Raw genomic sequence first — 24,296 nt, 5'->3', positions numbered from 1 at the left:
TTTGGGTGCTTGGGCTTGGGTTATCCATATCGTCTGTTTTTTTCATATGCTTTATAATTTTCTGTTGTTTTTGGCCTCGTGGCATTTGCTGAACTTGATAGGGTTCTTTTAGGGTTTGTAGACCAGTTGAAGTCCTTATCTCTAATTTATCAGATCTACAGCTTCGTGGAGTACACTTTCTCTAACTAACCAGCAGGTGGCGTCCACGAGCCACCTGTTCTCCACAAGCCAGATCTCCCCTGCTTAGCCTTTTTGGTGAGTGGGGGAGTGAGTCTTGTGGGGCCCAATTGGTGTACCAAGCTTGCGTGTGTAGTTGGTGTTGCCTGCCCTGTATGTGGGGCGTGTTTCTGGGCAGTCGGGGAGGTGGGGTGGCCCTAACAATCAAATCTCCCTGATGATCCTAGAGTTTTAAAGCTGCTGCAATAGTCTAATCCTTCAGTTCAGTCCTGCCACAGTTTGTCTCTGCCACTGACCCACAAGTCTTTGGTATTGGCGTATGGTTCCTGAGACTTGCAAGTGGGCCCCTCTTCCAGGCTGTGCACCCCGGGTCCTCTGTTGAGGGATGACTGTGCTATGTCACAGGTGAGTGCCGTCCCCCCAGGGCAGTTCTGGGCTGCTGCGCTGAGTTGGGAGGCTCCCAGTCTGCTCAAATGATGGCTGAATGGGGCTTTGTTAATTCACACTGCTCCCCCTTCCCAGCTCTGGGACATTCAGCTGAGGTTGCAGGGAAGGCTAATGTCCACGCCCAGTTTTGTGGTGTGTGCCTGTTATTTGAAGCACTTCCGTCACACTGGGTTGTCTGGGGCAGCTCTGGGCTATGGGGCTGGCGATGGGCAGGAGTGTTTCCTGTCCACCAGGATGGTGGCTGTGAGCGGACACCCCCCTTTTCTTGGGAAGTTGTGTTGTTTAGTGAATTTTCTCAGCCACTGGATTATTGCCTTTTGTCTCAGAGCTCTCTTAGTTCTGCTCTTGACTTGACGTGCCCAAATTTCAATTCTTTGAAGCTTTCTGTATTGAGCTTCTTAGAGTAATTGTTTTAGAAAAAGCAAAAAGGATTTAAAAAAAAAAAAAAAAAAACGGCCCTCCTCAGAGATCTAATGGGTTATTGAAATGCTAATAGACAAAGCAACCAGGGCCATTAAGGAAAGGTGCATAGGGCAGAGAGATCAGCCTTGCTTCGGGATTTGCATATGCGCCTCAAGGCCTGATCTCCGCCCCTCCCCTTTCTGTGTTCACCAGAACTCCAAAAATCCTCTGCTTTTATTTTGGAGTTTTTCGTGTTGTTTTTTTTCTATGCCTGTCTCCTCTCTGCTGGGCTGGCTGCTCTCAGAGTCTCTGGTGTCTGGTCTCAGTCTATCTATGGTTGGAGTTTGAATCAGTAGAATGAGTTTCTGATAAGAGCAGCCACTGCAATTCTCCCTTCTCCTTCCTGGAGCTGACAGCCCCTCCTCCCACGGGACTGAGCCTGGCAGGGAGGGGCGCGGGTCCCCTGGCCGCAAAAACTTACAGATTTCGCTGATCTCAGCAGTTCCACGTTTTCATGAGTGTTGTATGAAGTATACCCAAAGACAGATTGCTCTGTGGTGTCCAGTCCACGCAGTTCCTGGCTTTTTACCTACTTTCCTGGAGGAGTAACTAAAACATACAGCTCACCAGTCTGCCATCTTGCCCCGCCTCTCTATTTCTTAAAATTAAGATTAATTCAACTTTGATGATGCTTCTTGAGTGATGCTTTCACCTCTGGAAAACACTGCAGAAATGGGATACTTCATTCAGATACTTTTTATTTTTATTGGAGTATGCTTTTAGTATAGTCAGGGGATCCAGCTCTTCTGAAGATTATTAGCACCCTATAGTATAGCTGTGCTTAAGAGAATTGAGCTTTGGATTGGTATGTATTCTTTTTGACTCTTGCCCTTGGAGTTTTATGGTTGAATCAACAGTTTTGCTCCAGTGAACCATGGAAAACACTACTGTTTGAAAAGGAACAGCTGTTTGACCTAAAAAGCTGCTTGACCTTGTACTGTATAGTTTAATAAAATGTCTGTTTGAATAACAGGCTTTCAAATTGGCTAGTGTCAGTCATTTCCCTTGTACTATTTTGTCTCCTCCTTGCTACTGTCTTGTGAATCTTCACTAATATAAATTGTGTTAAGAAGAGGTAGCATTTTAAAGGATAGTTAACATTTTAAAGGATAGTTGACACTTCAGGTAATTTTTTTCCACGTTTGGAAGACACATATAGTCTTGAAGACCAGGAAAGAAAAGAAAAAAGAAATGGTAGATGAAATCAGATGATTAGAGATGGTATAAGAGCAGAAAAGGAGTCAGTTACTATAGGTAGTCCTTTTAAAAGGGGAAGCTTGGATTAGGTTGCTGTTTCTGTTTGCTAAAGCTAACAAAATGCAATATACCAGACATGGGTTGGCTTTTATAATGTGAATTTATTAACTTACAAGCTTATAGTTCTTAGGCCATGAAAAATGTCTAAATTAAGGCATCAATAGGATGATACCTTCTTCCTAAAGAAAGGCTGCTGGTGATCCAGAACATGGGAAGGCACATGGCTGACGTCTGCTGGTCCTTTCCTGGGTTTTGTTGCTTCCAGCTTCTGGCTTCAGTGGTTTTCTCTCTGTTTTCTGTGTGTTTCCTCTCTTTCCTCTCTGTTTTCCTCTCTTTTAGCTTCTGTCTCTCTTCGCTTCTCTGGGGACATTTTTCTGTGAGCTTCTCTTGCTCGTATCCTGTTACAAAGAACTCCATTAAGAGGATTAAGATCTGCCTTGAATGAGATGGGTCACATCTCAGTTGAAATGACCTAATTAAAAGGTCCCACCTACAATAAGTCTATGCCCATAGGAATGGATTAAATCTAAGGACATGATCTTTTCTGGGGTCCATAAAACCTCCAAACTACCACACTCGGTTATGAGAGGGTTCATTCGTTCTTTTGTATCAGTGGAAGTGAAGTAATACAATTATGAGAAAATAGTGCTTTCCACATGTTTTAGTTTTGCTAGGACTGCTATAACAAATACTATACAATGGGTTGGCTAAAATGACAGGAATTTATTGCTTTGTGCTTTTGTACGCTAGAAGTGAACATTAAGGTATTGTCAAGACTTGTTTTTTCCCACTGTTTCTAGTTTCTGCACTCCTCTGTCACGTGGCATTCTCTCTCCTTGTGTCCGTTCCTCCAATTTCTACAGACTTCCGGTTTCTTCTAACGTCTAGCTTCTACTGACTGACTCTGAATTTCCTTTGCTTATGACTCCAGTCCTATGGATTAAGGCCCACCAGAGATTCTATTGAAACTGGTGCACACCCACAAGACCTGGGGTTAGGACTTGAACATATCTTTTGTGGGGGACCAGTTCTATGTATCAAGTTGTTTGAAAACAGGCAGCCATGACCCAGTTAACATCACTCATTATAAGGACTTTTTTCCTCATGTTATTGTTATTTATCTTTTGTTCATCCATGTACTGAAGATATTCCTAAAGGAAAAACCGGGGAACCATTGACTAGTGAGGCTAACTTCTATACTAAGCAAGCTGAATGGGATTTCATTAGTATTTAGGACCACAGGTTACTTAAACCAGCATCATTTACTCTGTGAAGAGCAATATGGTTAGTAAAAACAAATCATGCCCAATGAGTATAATCTTTTTTCCAAATGCCTTGGTGATGGAGCTATAGTTTTTTTTTTGTTTTTTTTTTTTTTAAGTTTTTTGTGTTTCATTTATCGCTGTTCTTTGTGCTCTGCTAGTATTAATTCATTTAATCCACCTAACAAACTCATGTAAATGAGGAACATGAGGTGCAGAGAGATTGATTAACTTGGTTGTGGTGCAGCTTGGGTTTGAACTCAGGCAATGATGGTACAACTTCTGGTGACTTAGTTTGTAATAGATGGAGATAGAATCACCAGGCCTTTTGAAAATCGTCTTTATTCTTGAGTTCTTTCTTATTTGACTGACTTTCATCATTGGGTAGTTTTTGTTTTGTTCTCCTCACCCCCATTCTGCCGCCCACCCCTCCCCCCCCAAGAAAGGCTTGTGGAAACTGTATTTTTATAGAGTTTGTGTTTGAGAAGCTTTGCCTGTTTCCTTTCACTAGAAAGACATCTTGGTTGGGTATAATATTCTTGAATATTACTGTGGAGAAGTCTGCATCAAACTTTTACTGGCAGTAAAAGTTTGCTTTTTAAAACAGCTTGTGCCTGAAGTTTTCTTTCCTTATCCATGAATGTTAATAACTTAACAATAAGGGTTCGATGTATCTAATTCTATATTTCATTTTCCTGGAACACGGTGCTCTCATTAAATATGCAGATTTTTTCTCACCTGCAGGGAAATTTTTTTACATATAATATAAATATATATAACATATAACTGTAATATAGATATATATTATATATAATATATATATAACTATGAATACATTTTCTCTTACATTATTTGAATTCTTTGCTTCAGGGATCCCAGTTGTCCTTGTGGTAGAATGTTTTAGGTCAGCAAACACTTTTCTTTTTGTTTTGGTGGTATGTGATGTTATTTTATTGAATAATGGTTCATTTGTAGTAGCTGTGCATTTTGTTTCTATTTTGTGATATTTTCTTATAAGTTTAGATTTTTTTTTTTCCAAGTGCTTTTTTTGAGGGTGGGGTTGGTATGGATAAGTGTAGGCTAAACTAAACTTTTAAAAACATTTTTATAAATCATTTGTAGGGTGAAGTATATAGAGAAGTTTCTAACTTTTTAAGTTTATGCTAAGACCTTTTGAATTATAAAATGCTGAGCTATTACTGGCACCAGAAAATCTTGAGAGGGCAGGAATCAACAAAAGAAGTGTTAGATAATTTTATGGATATTTGTGCTTGATGCCTTGAATTAAAAGAATTGTTTATGCTGCTGTACATATTTTGCTATCTTTGACAGAAATTATCCAATGAATAAACCAGATTAGTAGTGAAGTATAAATCTAAAGAACAATTAAAATATAAGTTTATTGAAATATCAAATGAGCCGACTATAGTAAAACAAATGTTTGCCTAGAAAAGCAAATGTTTTCTAGGCATATTTCACTCCTCATTTTAAGTACCAACAATGTTATTTCTTTATTTGTAAGAGAACATTAATGTCTTTGAAATAAAGCTGCTTTCACTTGTGTGTGTATGATCTTACAAAGTGTGGCCCTAGAATTTTCATATATAGTTTTTTAATGGATTTTTTTTCCCGTTACAGGGTTCACAATAATGTTTCAGCCCAGAGTAATGGCTCCCAACAGGTAAGACAATATTAAGTTTCTAGAACATTGTAGTGAATTTTGCCAAGCAATGGTAGTATTGAGATTTTTCCATTCTAGATTAGTGGTATTATCTTTTGCAAGTTGTTTGCATTTTCTTTTCCTTACCTGTAGATTGTCTCAGTAATATCTAATACCCTGTTATTTAATTCTTTAAGGTATTGTAAATAAAACAGGTGTTCTAGAACATTTCTGTTCTTGTAGGTACTGGAAAATGAATAAAAGTATTAATACACAGTTAAATTATTAACTATCATATGATATGTAAAATTAAAGCTTTTGTTTACATTATCTTTGTTCATTATGTTGATAGTATTCCATTTTAGTATTTTCTTTGCTGGTGAAAGATCTTTTATCTGAGGAAAAATAGGTGAATTTTAAAAATTTGTGTTCAAAGGCTTGGGGTGTGAAGTCTACTCTGCCTGTGATCCCTTCCATTCCTTCTGGTCCCGTGCTAATGGAGATAGAGAATCTTCCAAGGAGCCCTGAAACAGACCAGCACGACAGGAAATGGTTTGTTAACCCCTGAAACCAGAATAAAATATTGCTTGCTTAATAGTATTCCAAATTCTTAGCCATGATCACAGTAATTTAAAAATGATTGAAAGCAAATTATTCATATTTGTGAACTGAAAAGAAACATATTATTAAGTGGTCCTATAGAAGTGGGAAAATGAGGGGTGTGGATAAAGAAGGGAGCTCAGTTGTCTAAATGAAGGACATCAGACAGCTGTCCTTAGTTTGTTTAGCATGATTTGGGGGTGATGGCTGGTTCTTTGTTGAGAAAGACATCCTTGCTAGTTAGTAGAACTTGTTCCCAGATCCGTAAGGGAAATACATGTTATTCTACTAACAAGATACCACTACTCTGGATGTGGTTTCTTCATCAAAGACTAAAGGTAAAACCAAAGGGAAACATGATCATATTCCAGTAAAGCAAAGCATGGAATACTCTATTTTTGGAGACTAAGAGATAATACTCTGATGACAGGGAAGATATTTCATTTATTTAGGTTTCCAGGATCTTTGTCTAGATTAATAGTAAGTACACAAATATGGATAGTTTGTGGCTTTTTGAAGTTAATCATTCCCACATAAATATATGTGCCTTGGGGTGTTCCTTGGGAATTATTTGATTGAGTATTCATGTTGGGTGCGTCATCTGTTTAAATTTTATTCCTGTTTATGAACAGAACCTTGATATTTCATAGGATTTTTCTCTTTTTCTCTTGCTCTTAATTTAGTCCCTGAAATCTAATGAGTTTCTGTGGTGATCTCAAGGTTGTGGTCTGCTTTCTGTGCAACCAGTGCTTCCTTCGTGGTGGTGGGTCAACAGTGGTTGGTGATTATTTTTGGTCTTTGCTATGTAATCTTCTTAACTGTTATTTTGGCTTAACTAACCCAAGGTGCTTCGGTCTTGATGGGTAACTCATTGACTGGCATATTTTGACTTCAGTTCCAAATAATTTAAGATTAGTCTCTAAGTAAGGGTTGGTCTACCCCACCCACCCCCATTCTCCCTTTTTTGCATTCTTTTGGGAGTGTGGCATTGTACTTGGTTTGTGAAAATTTGTAAATGCCAAATTGTAGCCTTTAGTTTTTTTTAAGCCATTGAAAAGATTTTCATCAATTTCTTACTGCAAACACAGCTTCAATAAGCAACTATGTTTTATCTCCTTTGTATTAACACAAAGTCCTTTTGGCAAGGAAAATAGTACTCAGACTTCAACTACAAAAGGAATACCTTAATATGTTTGCCTTTTATATTGATATGAAATTGACAGTCTGTTTAGTTTACATCTTGTTTTCTAACACTAAAATCTGTTTAATCTGCCAGGCATTACTCAGTTCTTTTCGTGCATCCTGTAGAAAGAGTATTTAGTCTGGTTGAATTTCAAGAAAACTGAAAAATTTGAAGCTGTGTGTCCTCTTTCCTTTATGTGGTTGTGCTGAGACTGAAGCGGTGGTCTTTAAAACATAATGAGCCTCAGTATAGATCACAGCGGCACGGAGCTCAATATAGAGCTGACATGTCTTGGAGCTATGGATTCCCCAGCTTTAATCTATTATGCATTCTGCATTTCATTCTTTGTTTCTGCATGCTTTGGTAATCATTAATGCTCTTAAAAGAATATTAAACAGTCCTCCTTTAGAAACTGTTAAGTTAATAAAATTTGGGCAGAATGATGGGCCACTGTATTTTAGCAGACGACTTTTTGCTAAATGATGAGTTTTAAGCAGTTTACTCTAAACTTGCACCCTCTTCAGTTCTTCAGCTTTTTCTGGCTGGTGTCTTTTAAATGACACCATTATTTGAGTGAATTGTTTCTTATGGAATTATCCAGTATTTAAAGTATCACCTGTTTAGAAACAGTGTATCATAAATCATTTATAAACAATATTAACAAAGCAAAACTGAATATTATTGGGAAAATTTTGCTTATATAAATATGAACCTAATTTAATTTTCTAAGTTTTTAGAGATCCTAAATTGAAGCTTGTAAATTTTATGCGCTAGGTCTGATAGTATTTTAGTTGAAGGGAGTAAAATGATTTTACAGTTAAAAAAAGGATCCCAAGTTTATTCTGAAAAGTATTTTTTAGTTACTGTCATTTCTGTTTCACTAAGGAAAAAAGGTATGAAGATTCACGTTTAGGTTCAGTTAGAAAGATAACACTGTTTTTAAAAATTTATCTTTTGATATCGTTTATATTTTGGGTGAGCTTTTTCTTTGTAGTTATTTTAAATACGTGCTGTGTTTTTTTGCCGTGTCACAGAACTTTGATTGGCTGAGCTTTTCCAAATATTTTCTTTCTACTGGAGGACTCTGATCACTTATAATCTGGAACCATGCATGTAAGCCTGTTGCAGTCTCATAGGCCTATTTTTTAGCACTGTATGATTAAAGGTACCTAATATGCTTATTAAACTATTTTTTGGAGTGAGTTCATAATCTCATCACAGCATCTGTATATGTTGAAATTCCTTTTGAGCTCCTGTAAAAAACACTTTGATTATAGAAGGAACAGTGATTCTCCGTTCTCAATTGGTAACATGAGTGTAAATCACATGGCCACTGAGGGCAGATTTCTTTAAATGTTCTTTCTGAATTTTGTTTCCTAGATTTCAGTTTTGAGAAATCACTTAATTTGGGGATAATTTTCACAATTGCTTTTTTCACAATTTGCCTTTTCCAGTATGTTCCCTTGTCCATGTATGTAATTCTCCATTCAGATACTTGAATTAAGTAGATTATGAATATTTTTTCTTCTCATTAGAACCCTAAACGCCATTTCTGCTTCTCATTTTAGTAGCAACATCAGAGACAGATACAGAGTGTCTTGTTCTCTGAGAAATTTCCTCTATAGTAAATTCACCTGAATCTGATTGCCTATGTGTATTTCCATATTGACATTAGCATTACATGTAACTTTGTGAATTTTCCGCTTTCATTTGTTCTTGAATGGTCTGATTGCATGGAGTAGATGTTAACTTCTTGTAGCAGTGGTGCATGCTGGTCACATTGCCATTCTCCTTTATTGCCTCTCTCACATCCACTTTCTCCTATTCCTGTTGACTAACTGTGCTCCCCTCCCACTCCCCAACCATCCAGGCTCTCTGCTGCCAGTGACTGCTGTCAACGTGGTGGAAACCAGTGGAGCAGAAGGGCCTTGTCCTCACCCCAGGCCGCTCATAGAAACTACACTGACTTTGTCCATGAGCACAGTGTGAAGAATGCAGGAGTCCATCATGGTGTTCAGTTTCCTGGCCATGCAGCCATGGCTGAGATATAAGTGTTAAGCCTGTTAGGCATTGGGACTCTATTTTGTCATGCAAGTTGATGGTATACATTTTCTAGAGTTTATAGGGAGTTGGTCACCTCAGGAGAATTGGGGAGAAGCTGTTTTATGCTGACTCACTGGTTGTGTAGTACAGTTTGAAATTGAATTCTTCTGTGAAAGGGAAAGGGGTCCAAAGAAGCTGTGTGCCCTCAGTGATCATGACAGATATTTTTGTCTGGAGAACAGTATGTATATCTTTGCAATTTTTGAAAGGTTTTTCATGATATCATCTGTTAACGTCACATTCAGAAATATCTCAGGAGAAGGTTTGAGTCTGTGAACAAGCTGCCCAGTATCACCCTACCTTCTGCCATTCCAGATAGATTGAACTTGAAAGAATCAGACACACTGAAAGCACACTCAGAAGGAAACACATCCAGGCATGATGCATTAGCCTTTTGTGCCATTTTTATAAAACTCATTTGTTATACCCCAGGACTTAAATTTCAGTTAAGTGCCTAAGATTTTATAATTTTAATCAGAGTAACTTTTTTAATTTAAAAGACTTTTGCTTTTTAATAAACAGAAGTATTGTAAATTAGTAAAAGGTCTAAAAAAATAATTCGTGTAGAGAGATAAACCTAATAACCACTGAATGGTTATTCAAAATGGAAAATATATTTACTTTCATCTTTTTACTTTTCTCTTTCATCTCTTAAAACTGACATATTTTCCAGATTTGCAAAAGCCTCATAAACTGGCTTTGTACAACCTTTCAGATACAATTCTGAAGTCAAAACCATATCATTTTCAAATGAACTGGATATCTACTTCTAGTTTTAGTCCTGTATGACCTTCAGAATGTAATTATTCAGGCTCTTTTGTTGAGTCATAGAGGCGTATTAGTTAGAAGAAGTACATTTCTGATGTAATGTGAAGAGATGTAAGGGAGGCATTTCTTTGTGTACTTTTTCAAATTGATAATTCTTAATCAAAATGTTAAACTATGTATGTATTAAAATTTGAGGATATTCTGAATTCTGAGAATTTATATTACTTCAAGATAATAATGCTACATTATAAACAACCTGACCCATTTAGCCCATCCTGCTCTTAGAGGTGGTTTTACCTCTCATATCCTATCTGATAGAGATAAAAGTTTCAGTCTCTATTATTGGACTGTTGTTTGCAAATATAATACAGCTTGTCAGTAGAAGATACAAGTTAAGCAAAACTAAATATTTAGAGATTGAAAGTTGTAGGCAGGGGAAGGACACTAAAAGTATTCTTTAGTTCATCCTCTGAATATGAACAAATTCATACCTTAAATAGTCTTGCTCCCTACTTCTAATCCATCATCGTTCAGGGTGCCTAAAAATTGTCACTGATATATGGCCCTGATAGTTGTTTTTGACTTTATGTGGCTCAGATGATAATTGTGAAGTATTATCAATGATGATTTCTTTATTGAAAGAAAGAAATTATTTGAATCAATTACATTTTAAGCACAATAGCTTTGGTTTGTGCCATTCAAGAAAAGATTTTGTATGAATATTATTGGAGAACCTACTGTTTCTACAATAGAAATCAAGAGAGCATAATGGATAACAAAGCTTTCCTTTTTGTTTTAGAAAGTCCCAAAATTTGATTTCTTTTACTATAAAATTAATCTTGAAATGTGAAGGACAGTTTACTGATGCAATGCCTCATATGTATTTTAGGATTAGAATCTTAATTTGGGGAAGTATGAAAGTGTATCAATTAAGAGAAAGCTTTTCGGTTATCTTTTATCGAAAGTGGTAATTTCCATACTTAGAATTTGAGTTCATCAAAGTTGTTAGATTTAAGTGGTGGAAGAATCACATCATGGTTTTTCTTTGTTTGAAAATCTTGTTATAAAATAGGTCATTTGTAAATCCCTGATGATAGAAGGGGTGGTAGGGAGAGAAGCCAGAAGAAGGTGGGGGAAAGTAAGGGGATAAGGCTGGATCGTAGTAGAATCAAGCTATTTAATAGAACTTCCCATGTGCTCTAGGATTTCATATCAAATATTGTGAACATGATTACTAATATTTTCATGATGGAGAGATAGGTTGTTTCCAAAGCTATCATGAATTTAAAGGTAGCTCAACCTAAAATAAATATCACCAACCTATTTACACTACATTTTATTATATTTAAAAGGTCTATGATCAGAAATTCTGGATTAGGGAATTTCTGATCATAATATCTTCCAGGATATTATATCTTCCAGGAGCCCCTTACTTGGTCACTATCCTTTTGATCAAAGGGAGCCATCAGTACAGAACTCCTTGATTTTGTGATTCAGCTCTCAGTGCTTGGGATGATAATATAAAAACATAAGTAATTTTAACATCTTAAATTTAGTTATGCCCATCTTTGTTTTTATAGACAGGGAAACATGCAGAAACACAGCAAAGCTAGTAACCTTCATACTTTCATATATGAAATGAAGCTAGTTATTAAGATAATTATTTCTTTCTATGGAAACAAGTATCTCAGAGGCATTTACCTGTCTCGGAATATAACTTAACCTTTCTTACTTTGAAAGGGTGATTACAGACTTTTAAATGAATATACAGAGAAAATCAGAAAGTTTATTTTATTTATCCTTCTGTTTATGTAATATGTATATATTTTGAAAAGGAGCTAGTACGCAAACATTTTATTGTGGTATATCATCACTGCTATTCACATAATCTATTTTTTCTATTTTCTTTAATGTGTTAACCAGACACGTGTTATTATTTATGATGACACTTGCATGGATCTTAATTGTTAAAATTGTCGAGAATATAAAAGGTGCCATATAAACACATCAAGATACAAAGCTGGAATGTTTCCTAAATGGAGGTTAAGAAGCATAAAACAATGAGCTGAGCCTTAATTATGCTTTTATGTACTAGATATTTTACGTATTATTTGGTTGATATATTGACAACTGTTTTGATTTCTTAACCTTGCTTTTCCTCTTTGATGTGTCCTGACATCATGCATTTCATTTTTCCTTCTTGCTAAAACAGGAAAATAGATGAAGGTGATAGAGAGTGGTAGAGCATGGTGTTCTTAGAGGTTCAGGAGGAAAAAGACTACTGTGGAGATGACTGGCTTCACAGGCATAAGAAAACTAATCCTTTTATTTCACTTCTGTGTTCATGGACTTAAACTGAAAAGATTGGGAGATGGTTGTCCCATATTGGTGCAGCATGCTCTAATAGTGGGAGCAGTAGTTGTTTGAACCCAGAGTTCTTAAACTGTTTTGATCAGGGCAACCTCTTCGTTTGTAAACCATAGTTCATTGCTTTGAGAAGCCATTATTTTATGTGTTATGCTTGGAATATTGGGATTGAAAATAATAATACTAAGTTGCATTACTTCAATATCCTCAATATATAGGACTTCTCATGTTGATTTACAGAAATAAAATCATCTTGTTCCTATAATACTAATCTCTTTCCCACTACATACTTCCTTCCTATATTTGAATATCCTGCATCATCAATTTACCTTATGCCTGGATTATTGTGAATGTTTGCATGTGAGATATTTTTACATATGGAGGCAGAATTTGAAGATACCTCTGGTGGGTAAACCTCTCTCTCTGCTCTGTCTCATGTACAAAATGGGATTTGTCAGACCCTTTCTAGATGTTATGAACTACATGAATTTAGGTATAGTATTGTTCCTCAGTCCCTTTTTTGCAGACCATAAAAATGTATCATCCTGTCTTCATGTAGATTAATTTTTGCTTTAGTTATGTGAGGTCATTGTGAGAACTGAATCTTCCTCAGTTGACCTTAACCTTGATGGTATAAATATTAGGACACTAAGCATGTCACTTTCAGTGTAAAATACATTAAGTAACTCTTAAATTTCTTTCCTCAATTCTTGGCCATTGCCAGTGTAGTAATACTGCCTTGAACTCTTTGGGTTGGTGGACAGGAACATGCATATTTACCTTCTTAGAGAATTAGTGACAAGAAGAGCAAGCAAAAAAATTTCTGTAGCTCTTTTAATGATGCATTTTAATGTTTATGTTGAAGTGGGAAAACAGAAGTGTTCCTGTTCTTCCAGAAGGAGTTGTTCTCACAAATTTTTATTATTAGAGAATCACCTAACTTTCCATGCTCTTAACAACAAGCTGTGGCCTCAATTTCAGGTGATAGTACTTGAGTGAACTTTTTACATTTTGTTCTTGACATTGGCCAACATTTTGTTTCTATTGGCATTGTGAAGAGATACTGACTTGGAGAACAACATTCTCTAAGGAATGTGACCAAAGACTCGCTCGATGCAATAAACCTATACTTCCTCCTCTTAAAAACAGGCTCACAGCTGTAGACCTTATTTCTGTTGAAGGAATTTTGTTAGAGTGTTTCCAACTAATTTTACAAAATAAGAAAAGAGATATACCAGTGTATGGTTGGAATTTGTAGGGATTTACAGATTCCTTAATAAAGCTCTGATCTACAGTTATGACTGATGATTGTTAATAGTAAATTAATTATATTTTAAATTATTAGGGATGAAGTAAAAGAAGAATAATGAAAGAAATGAGAAATTGTTGGCTTGATTTGTCTCATGGAACTCATTAGAGGAATATCCAGAGAGATTGTAGAAGACATCCCAGGGCGTGAAGTACCACTAGAATATATGTCATTACACAGAAGAGTTTCTTATAACAAAGCTTTGTTTATAGCCCAGTTGTTAGCGTCATGGATTATTTAAGTGTAAAACCTCTAGGAGTTTGGAGATAAGGCCTACTTTTAACAGGTTACTGTAATTCTTTTTGAAGACACCCTCAGCAAAACCCTTGAGTCTTTAGAAAGACCTGGGCAGATTGAGTGCCCTAGAATATCCAGGTTATAACTTTGACTGGAACTTCATGATTATATCAGTCTGGGGTGTTTAGATTTGGTTAGGAGGTCTGGGGCAATCATTGCAAGTTTTTAAGTGAAAAATTTTGGGAGTTTGTGTATTGATATGTCCTCATTTGATCAACCTCCTCAATTATTTGCTGCCTATGTACCTCATTGGTTCTCACTTCCTTACCCACAGTCACTTATAATTACTACTTTGCATACAGATTCAAATTTCTTCACCCTTCTCGTGGTGTACACATCTGGTTAAATCCTGAATTTAATCCTAGTTAAATCAGTTCTGTCTATTGTGCACCTGGATGGTTAACGTGGAGTACATGCAACATTGTTGATAATCTGACTTGACATTTTGACCACTAAGCTCACTTGGGTCTTCAGTGCTGCCTGAATCCTATCACATCCCTTCATCTATTCATTCTCCCACTTTGCTGCAGTGTTTTTCTCCTTTCAAACCTCCATCCCCTTCTCAGTCATCACTCTCAGCTGATGACCTTGCTTCCTATTTCAATAAGAAAATAAGCAAACAGAAGAGATTTTCTGTACACACCTACCATCTGATCAATTAACGTATCTGCATTTGGGCATGTACACTCTGCTTTCCCTGCTCTTGCTCTGATTGCACTATCTGTGCTCTTACTAAAGGCCCACTTCTTCACTTGGCCACTATATCCTGGCCTTGGCCTACAGAAGTAATTCTTCCTTCTTGTCTATGTCATCAGTTTCCCGTCTCTACTGGAATAGTCTCTTCAGCACAGAACATCCTATGATATCTCAGATCATAAAAAAGAAACCCTCCTTTGAATCCACCTCCCCTTTTGGCTGTTTCCCCGTTATCTTTGTTCCACTGATAGTAAAAACTTCTTTGCCTTGTGAGATTCTCTGTACTCACTGTCTCCTGTTTCTCTTCTCATCTCATGTGAGCCCATTCTAATCAGATTTTGTCCCTGCCGCTAAGGTGCAAGAGTGCAGGACAGTGTTCACATTGTGTTTGTGATGACAGTTTCCCAGCAGATGGCATTGAATTTCCTGTTCCAAAAAAAACAGTAAAGTGGTTAAAATGGGAAATGTTATGTTGTATACATGTTACTAAAATAAAAATATTTTTAAAAAATCAGTACATTACACGGCAATTTTGCAGCAGATAGAAGTGTCTTTACTTACTTTACAGTTTTTACAAGAGATTGAAGTGAAGTGTCTTCGGAAGGGGCATTGCTTAAATCCACACAAAGGCTCAGCTAATAGCGTTATGCTCTCACTCAACCAGACTAGCTTTTGTTAAGGTCACAGATGACCTCAACATTTTTAACCCCATGGTCAATCTTCATTCAAGTTATTAGCATTCAGAACAGTTGCTCACTTCTTTCTTCATGGACTACTTTGTTCACTTAGCTTAGGGACAGCACTCTCTTTTGTTGTTTTCTAACCTCAATAGCCATACATGTTCAGTCCCCTTTGCTTGATCTTTCCTATCCCCCCAACCTCTACACATTGTAATTGTCCCCAAGGCTCTATCTTAGAACCTTTTCTCTAGTAACTCAGTGCCCTGGTAATCTCCATCTAATATTAGTTTTAAGTACCATGGAAACACTGACAGTTTCCCAATTTATATCATCAGCCTGGACCTCTCTTATTTCCTGACTTACTTATCCAGCTGCATATATGACAGCTTCACTTAGGTATTTAATATAGTTATCCCAGTTTTTAAAAACGGTTTTGGAATAATTTTAGACTTACAAAACAGTTGCTAAGATGGTGCAGAGAACCTCCTGGAGCACCACTACCCAGTTTCTGCCGGTGTTAACATCCTACATAACCATGGCACAGTGGTATTATTACCAAAACTGATAAATTAACATCAATACAATACCACTAATAAGCTGTAGACCTTATTCAGAATTCACCGTCTTTCTAAAAATATTTCAGGATTTGATCCAAGGTTTCATATTGCATTTAGTTGTCATGTCTCCTTAGCACCCTACAATCTGTGACACTGAAGACTTTGCCTTTCATGGCTTTTTTTTTTTTTATATATAATTGTACTTAACATAGCCCATCGTTTACAATAGGGGTCACATTTGTCTTGTCCAGTCCTATGGTTTTTTTTTTTTCTTTTTAAAATTTTTATTCTAATAACATATATACAACCTTAAAATTTTGCCCTTTAACCACATTCAAATACATAATTCAGTGGTGTAAATTATTTTCACAATGTTGTGCTACCATCGCTGCCATCCATTACCAAAACTTTTCCATCAACCCAGATAGAAACTGTATAATTTAAGCATTAACTCCCCATTCTTACCTCCACCCTGGATCCTGGTAACCTGTATATATTCTAGTTTCTGACTCTATGAGTTTGCTCATTCTATTTATTTCATATCAGCAAGATCATAAAATACCCATCCTTTTGTGTCTTGGTTACTTCACTCAACATGACGTCTTCAAGATTCATCCATGTTATCTCATATATTAGAACTTCATTCCTTTTATGGCTGAATAATAATCCATTGTATGTATATATCAAATTTAGTTTGTTCATTCATTGGGTGATGGACACTTGGGTTGCTTCTATCTTTTGGCAATTGTGAATAATGCCCCTGTGAACATCTGTGTTTGAGTTCCTGTTTTCAGTTCTTTGGAGTATATACATAGAAGTGGGATTGCTATACTTAACTTTCTAAGGAACCACCAAACTGTCTTCCCCAGCAGCTTCACCATTTACATTCCCACCAACAATTAACAAGTGTTCCTGTTTCTCCACATCTTCTCCAACACTTGTAATTTTCCATTTTTAAAATAGTAGCCATTCTAGTGGGTGTAAATGGTATCTCATTGTGGTTTTGATTGGTGTTTCCCTAATAGCTAATGAATGTTGATCATCTTTTTATGTGCTTCTTGGCCATTTGTATATCTTCTATGGAGAAATAGCTGTTCAAGCCTTTTGCCCATTTTTAAATTGGGTTGTTTGTCTTTTTATTGTTGAGTTGTAGGATTTCTTTTATCTATTCTGGATGTTAAACCCTTATCATATATGTAGTTTCCAAATATTTTCTCCCTGAGTAGGTTGTCTTTTTACTTTCTTGACAAAGTCCTTTAATGCCCAAAAGTTTTAACTTTTGATGAAGTCCCATTTATTTATTTTTTATATTGTGTTTTGGGTATAATGTCTAAGAAACCATTCTCCAACAAAAAGTCCTGAAGATACTTCCCTACATTTTCTTGTAGGAATTTTATGGTTCTGGTTCTATATTTAGGTCTTTGATCCATGTTGAGTGGGTTTTTATCTGTGGTATGAGGTGGGTGTTCACCTTTATTCTTTTGCATGTGGACATCCAGTTTTCCCAGCACCATTTGTTAAAGAGACTCTTCTTTGCCAATTGAGTGGACTTGGCAACCTTGTCAAAAATTAGTTAACCACAGATGTGAGGACTTATTTCTGAACTCTCTGTTTGATTTCAATGGTCTATATGTCTGCCCTTATGCCAGTACAATGATGTTTTGATTACTGTACCTTTGTGATGTTTTGTTTCGTTTTTTAAATTCAGTTTTATTGAGATATATTCACGTACCATACAATTATTCATGGTGTGCAATCAATATACAACCATTAAAAATTATTAGAACGAAGACTAAACCATATGGGAAAATGCATGTCATTAAACTAAAAATTACCCTGCTACATTTACATAATCTCCAGGTCTATTTTAAAAAAAACTACACAGGAACATGACTTGCAATGCTGTCTCACTGTACTATGGGTATATTTTTTCCTTTATTGAAGAATAATAATAAAACAATAAAAACAATATGAAGTGTTTATTGTGGTTGTACATTAAAAAAAAAGAATAATTTTTGTTCCTGAGGGAGGCACACCAAGCTGACCTTGTTGTGAAATCAGTTTGCCTCTATTTGGGAAGGTAGTTCTCTGACCATAGCCCAGTTTCTCTTACTCATAAACAGCACCAAAAGAGGGGGGCAGGGGGACATGTGGCCACCCAGATGAGCTGTGGTTTAATCCCTGTCATTGATCTCATCAACTGGGCCCTAATTTGTCCATTTTGACACTTCTATGTGATACATACATCTTTTATGTTTGAAGACAAAATTTCATGGTAAATTTTTTGTATTTCTGCCTTCAAACAATTTCAAATAACTATCATAATAAAGTAGTTCTCAGTATCAAATTATGTTTTAAAAAATGACAAAATGGTATTGACCCTGTGAGACATGTCTCATTAGAGACCACTGGGTAATTAGAGACCACTGGGTAAGATCTCCAGAAATAATACTAAACAGAGGATTACTTAGCAAAAAAAGCAATTTTCAATTGAAAGTTAAAAATTTCCATTGCATTTTATAGTTAAACAACTGGGACAAAAGACTGGGCTCTCTATAACTGTAATAAAACAGAATTCTGAAGGCTTTCCTACAGTCTCCAAGAATATAGGGATGGAATATTTTTTATGGTTTTTACAATGGCAGTTCTAACCTCCTAGGCTATTTTAGCTCTCTAAAGAAAATGTTCATCAAAAGTCTAAATCACACAAAGTATTCAATATTTTCAAACCTTTGCCCAGTCAAACTTTTTAAATATGAAGTTATATCATTGCATTGTTTGTGAAATAGCTCAATAAAAAGTATTTAGAAATGCTACAATAAACGCGCTTACTAGTATACAGCAGACTCTACACTATTACAAAAACAGTGACAAAGAGCTTTAAGTACCCAGTGTAATGATTAATGTTTCATTTCTTGCAAATTATATCTTTCAGTTACATTCTCCCAGATGATTACATTCCAAGTAGCTTTTAGATTAATCAGCTCTGACATTTTTATACTAAAGGTAAAAAGCATGCTCCCATACATCAGTTCCCAGCCGTGGAATAAGACCTGTTGCTCCTTGTAATGGATCCTGATTAGAACAAGCAGCAATCTGTAAGCATCCCAGTTCCTTTTGAAGCCAAGCCAACCCCAACCTGAACGCTGAACACCAACAGATACAGCTGTCAGCTTTTCTTTAAATGTGTCATAGGAACCAAAGTCACATTTGATGGCTTCTACCAACTCTTCTTTGGGTTCTCTGCTACCATTAGGTCTCAAGTTTGTCCAGGATATGATTGATCTGACCTCCACCATTGAACTTCAGTGCAGGCTGAAGAGCTGTCTGAGTTGTAACATCTCCCTTTGCAAGTGTGTCTGTATGTTTCTCTTTGGTAGCATTCAAGTTATTCACATACGCTGTGTGAAGTTTTCCATGGTGCAGCAACACGATATGTGCTTTGATGTGGGGCTCCGGGGCACCGTTATCTTAAGGCACATCGGGGGAGGGGAGCTGTGCTTTTTCCTGGAACCCAGCATTCCCAAAACTGGTACCAGCTTCTTGCTCATGCTGCATGCTCCCTGGGACAGCAATGGTGTGGGCACCGAGGCCACCCTTGCAGCCCCCATGCAGCACAGGGGCTTGGGCCAAGTGGAAGCGAAGACCTTGTGTCCTGGGCCACACACTCTCATTTTTAAAACAAAGTCTTGTCTGATATAAAATTCTTGGTTGGCAGTTGTTTTCTTTCAGTGCTTTAAATATTTCATACCACTGCCTTCTTGCCTTTGTGGTTTCTGATGAGAAATCAGCACTTAATCTTATTGGGATTCCTTGTGCATAATTTGTTCTTTTTTTTTTGGACTCTTAGTTTTATTCCATTGGTGTATATATGCCAATACCACACTGTTTTGATTACTGTAGCTTTGTAGCAGGTTTTGAAATCAGGAAATGTGAGTCTTCTGACTTAGTTTTTCCTTTTTCAAGATTGCTTGGACTATTCTGGGTCCCTTGCATGTTCATATGAATTATAGAATCAGCTTGTCGATTTCTGCAAAAAAAGTTCTTGAAATTTTGTATCATTTGGGAGCATATTACTGTCTTTATATTAAGCCTTCTAATCCATGAACACAGGAGTGTTTTTCCATGTATGCATATCTTTAAATGCTTTCAACACTATTTTTTGTTCTTAATGTGCAAGTTTTGCACTTTTTTGGCTTAATTTATTCCTAAGCATATTTTTCTTGTTTTAAAATTTTCTTTTCAGATTGTTCATTGCTTGTGTTTAGGTTCATAACTGATTGCTGTACATTGATCTTGTACCCTGCAACTTTGCTGAATTTCTTTATTAGCTCTACTAGTTTTGTTGTTGTTGGTGGTGGTTCTTTGAGATTTTTTTTATGTAGAATCATGTCATCTACAAATAAAGACAGTTTTGCTTCTTCCTTTCCAATTTTGGATGCCTTCTTTTTCTTTTTCTTGCCTGTTTGCTCTGGCTAGGACTTCCATAACTATGTTGAATAATAGTGAGGAAAGCAGACATTCTTGTCTTGTTCCTCATCTTAGGGGGAAAGCTTTCAGCCTTTTTTACATTGAATATGATGTTAGCTGTAGAGCTGTAGTCACTGATTTTTTTTCAGTAGCTGAATGCTCTGCTTTATTTTTCTCTTAATTACTTTCTTCTTCTATACTAGGTGAACTCTTCTTTCCTCTCTTGTACTCCATTGCTTAAAGATACGAGAACTGTCTTATTTTTAGTAATTGAATCCTAGTTTAAGTTACAGAAAAGTCCAGTTCTAATCATGTGTCCAATTTAAAGCTTTACCCCTCTTCCATTCTCATGACCTGCAATGGAAGAATTGGGGAGGTGGTTGTTTATTTTATTCTTCACTTTCTTCTCCCTTATTCTTTTGGTGCTTACTTTTCAGGGTTGAGGCAAAATAAAGGAGTCATTAAAGGAAAGGGGACAAAATCTTTTTATTTAAATACTATGGTATATGATAGTGTAACAGTTTGTTTTGGCATTTGAGCAAATGTCCTTCACTTTAGTGAATTTTTTGGAAATCCTCATAGAAGTTATCACTTTCCCAGTGTATGCATTATACTTCATGTTTCACCTCTTGCAATACCGTTCCTCTCTCCCTTTGTTTCTTGGTCAGCTCCTCCCCTCACAAACACTTTTATTGCTGGGTTTTAACTTCTACATACCTCTCTTGGGTAGAGTCACATTGAGTGGACTGAAAGCTGGACTTAGACTTAGCCCAAAGAAAACACATGTATTCTTTTTTATCTTTTTTCTCCAAATTTTATTTTGGAGGACTTGAAAGCTTGAGAATAGTTGAAAGAATGGTACATGACTAGCCTTATGCCTTTCACACTGACTCATTATTTCACCTAGACTCACCTATTTGTTTTTAAAAAAACTGCCCTTTGATTGAAAAAAAATGTTTCCTAACATTTATTACTTGGCTGAACTAATTGAGAATCATAATGCAGAATTCTTATTATTTCTGCATGTATCTGCAAAAATCAAGGAATTCTCGTACATAATATAATGCATTTGTAACTCAGAAAATTTAACATTGATATAACTATCATCTAATATATAGCCCATATTCAAATTTTCCCAAGTATCTTAATAATGCCCTTTATAGGTGTTTTTTCTCCTGATTCAATATTCAGCTAATCATTGCAGTAAGTTTTTCATGTCTCTTTAATCATGAACAGTTTCCTTGCCTTTTTTGCCTTTTATGACCTTGACAGTTTTTGAGTCCTTGTAACTTTTTTGCAGAATGCCTCTCAACTTAAATTTGTATGATAGTTTCTCATGATTAGATTCTGGTTAAACATTTTTGCTAATGTTTTGGTTAAGGTGATGTCTTCCAGATTTTTCTGTAAAGGTATTGTCTTCTCTTTGTGCTCTAATCTTTGGGGTGTCATTTTGAGGCTGTATGGTTTTAGCATCCATTTATGATTTTTGCCTGAATCAATTATTATTAATTTGGAATTTTAATGTAGTGATTTTCTAATTCTGTCATTCCTTCTACAAATACGACTTGATATTCTTCTGTAAAGAAGAGTATGATGGTTAGTTTATGTGTCAACTTGGCTAGGCTGTAATACCCAGTTATTTTATTAAACACTAATCTAGGTGTTGCTGTGAAAGTATTTTATAGATGTGATTAGCATCTCTAATCAGTTGGCGTTAAATAAAGGAGGTCACCCGTGATAATGTGGGTGGCCTCATCCAATCAGTTCCAAGGCATGAATAGCAGCTAAGGCTTCCTGGAGAAGAAATTCTGCCTCAAGACATTAGCATCAACTCATGCCTGGGTTTCTAGTCTGCTGGCCTGCCCTACACATTTCAGACTTGCCAGCCCCCCAATCATAGGAGCTAATTCCTTGAAACTAATCTCTTTTATACACATACACGTGCACACACACATGCACTCACTATTGGTTATTTCTCTTGAGAACCCTGATTGATTCAGGTTTTGATGCTATGCGTGGTTGTAGAGGAGAAGTTTCCCCAATCAATTTCCTGACTTCAGCTGGTTTACAGTCCCAGAAACCTTCAATAAAGTGGAGGCCAGTCCCCTTGAGAATGGACTCCACTACCTTCCCAAAAATTGACACTGTTTATCTTTTCCCAGCCTACCCCAAAGAGACAGCCTTTTACCCAGGGTGAATGTGCACTGGGGAAAAGAATTAATCAGACTTTGGGGGTGGGGGGTGGACATACTGAAAAGTGGCTCTGAACTGATACTAGTTCCAGGAGACCCAAAATGTCACTGTGGTTTACCTCTCAGAGTAGGTGTTCTGGTTTGCCAATGCTGCCATTATGCAAAATACCAGAAATGGATTGGCTTTTATAAAGGGGGTTTATTTGGTTACACAGTTACAGTCTTAAGACCATAAAGTGTCCAAGGTAAGTCATCAACAATCAGGTACCTTCATTGGAGGATGGCCAATGGCGTCTGGAAAACCTCTGTTAGCTGGGAAGGCACGTGGCTGGCGTCTGCTCCAGAGTTGTGGTTTCAAAATGGCTTTCTCCCAGGATGTTCCTCTCTAGGCAGCAGCTTCTCTTCAAAATGTCACTCTCAGTTGCATTTGTCCTCTCTTAGCTTCTCAGGAACAAAAGACGGCTTTCAAAGGCTGTCTCCAAAATGTAAGCTGCAGCTCCTCTCTCAGCTCCTGGGCATTCTTCAAAGTGTCCCTCTTGGCTGTAGCAAGCTCGCTCCTTCTGTCTGACCTTATATAGAGCTCCAGTAAACTAATCAAGGCCCACACTGAATGGGTGGGGCCACACCTCCATGGAAATTATCCAGTCAGAGTTATCACCCACAGTTGGGTGGGGCACATCTCCATGGAAATACTCCATCAAAGAATTACAGTCTATTCAACACTAATATGTCTGCCTATACAAGATTGCATCAAAGATAATGGCCTTTTTGGGGTGCATAATACATTCAAACTGGCACAGTAGGAGTTTATGGACTTCAGATAATAATGGAGTTTTAGCTCAGATCCATTTTACAGTTAGTTCAGTGGGTCCCTGAACCCATCCTATGGTTATTCCCCTGCTTCTGGAATGTATAATTGAAATAGACAATTCTTAGCAACTGACAGAATCTCCACATTGGTTCCCTGACATGTGGATTGAGGTCTATTATGGCGGGAAAGACCAAGCCGAAGCTGCTAGGACTGCCTCTACCTAGGGACTTAGTAAACCAAAAGCAATACTACATTGCTGAAGAGATTACAGAGAACAGTGCCACCATCAAGAACCTGAGGCATGCAGGAGTGATGGTTCCTTATCCATCCCCATTCAACTCATCATATTTGGTTTGTGTAGAAAATAGATGAATCTTGGATTATGGCAATGGATTATCATCAGCTTAACCAGGTGGTGACTACAGTTGCTGTTACAGATGTAGTTTAATTACATGAACAAATTAACACATCTCCTGGCATCTGTCATGCATCTGTTGAGCTGGCAAATGCTTTTTTTTAATACCTGTTAGTAAAGACCACTAGAAGCAGTTTGAGTTAAGCTGTCAAGGCCAGTAATACCCCATCACTGTCCTACTTTAAAGGTAAATCACTCTATAGTCCTGTGTCATCATTTAATCTACAGGGAACTTGATTGCCTTTCCTTTCCACAAGACATCACACTGGCCTGTCATTTTGATGACATTATGCTCATGGACCTAGTGAGCAAGAAATAACAACTACTCTACACTTATTGGCAAGTCAATTGCATGTCAGAAAGTGGGAAATAAATCCGAGAAAAATTAAGGGGCTTTCCACCTAAGTGAAATTTCTAGGGGTCCAATGGTGTATGGGACATGTCTCAGTATCCCTTTGAAAGTGAAGGATAAGTTGTTGCATCTGGCCCCTCCTACAACCAGAAAAGAAGCATAATGCTTAGTGTATGAGTCTCTTTGGATTTTGGAAATAGAGTACTCCTTTTCTTTGGACTTCCTCTTGAC

The 24,296-nt window shown here is 36.8% G+C and overlaps 1 protein-coding gene and 1 pseudogene across 3 annotated transcripts in view; one reads left to right on the top strand and one right to left on the bottom strand.

The window, feature by feature from the left end:
* The window catches only part of EPB41L5 (erythrocyte membrane protein band 4.1 like 5), a 167,575-nt gene that overhangs the window by 78,792 nt on the left and 64,487 nt on the right, over nt 1-24,296 (top strand). For 2 of the 3 annotated variants that reach the window (XM_037848982.1, XM_037848981.1), the window contains exons 15-16: nt 5,244-5,286; nt 5,702-5,817. In XM_037848982.1, coding sequence (XP_037704910.1) covers nt 5,244-5,286; nt 5,702-5,817 — 159 coding nt within the window. Of the gene's footprint in view, nt 1-5,243; nt 5,287-5,701; nt 5,818-8,918; nt 10,126-24,296 lie in introns of those variants that run through there. The other variant, XM_037848983.1, reaches the window with a different exon arrangement.
* LOC119544464 lies at nt 18,726-19,436 on the bottom strand (annotated as a pseudogene).

This window comes from Choloepus didactylus, chromosome 9 (assembly GCF_015220235.1).
Source record: "Choloepus didactylus isolate mChoDid1 chromosome 9, mChoDid1.pri, whole genome shotgun sequence".
In the NCBI taxonomy this organism is placed as follows: Eukaryota; Metazoa; Chordata; class Mammalia; order Pilosa; family Megalonychidae; genus Choloepus; species Choloepus didactylus.
The sequence above is the reverse complement of the archived record's forward strand: the minus strand, read 5'-3'. Positions and strand labels throughout refer to the sequence as shown.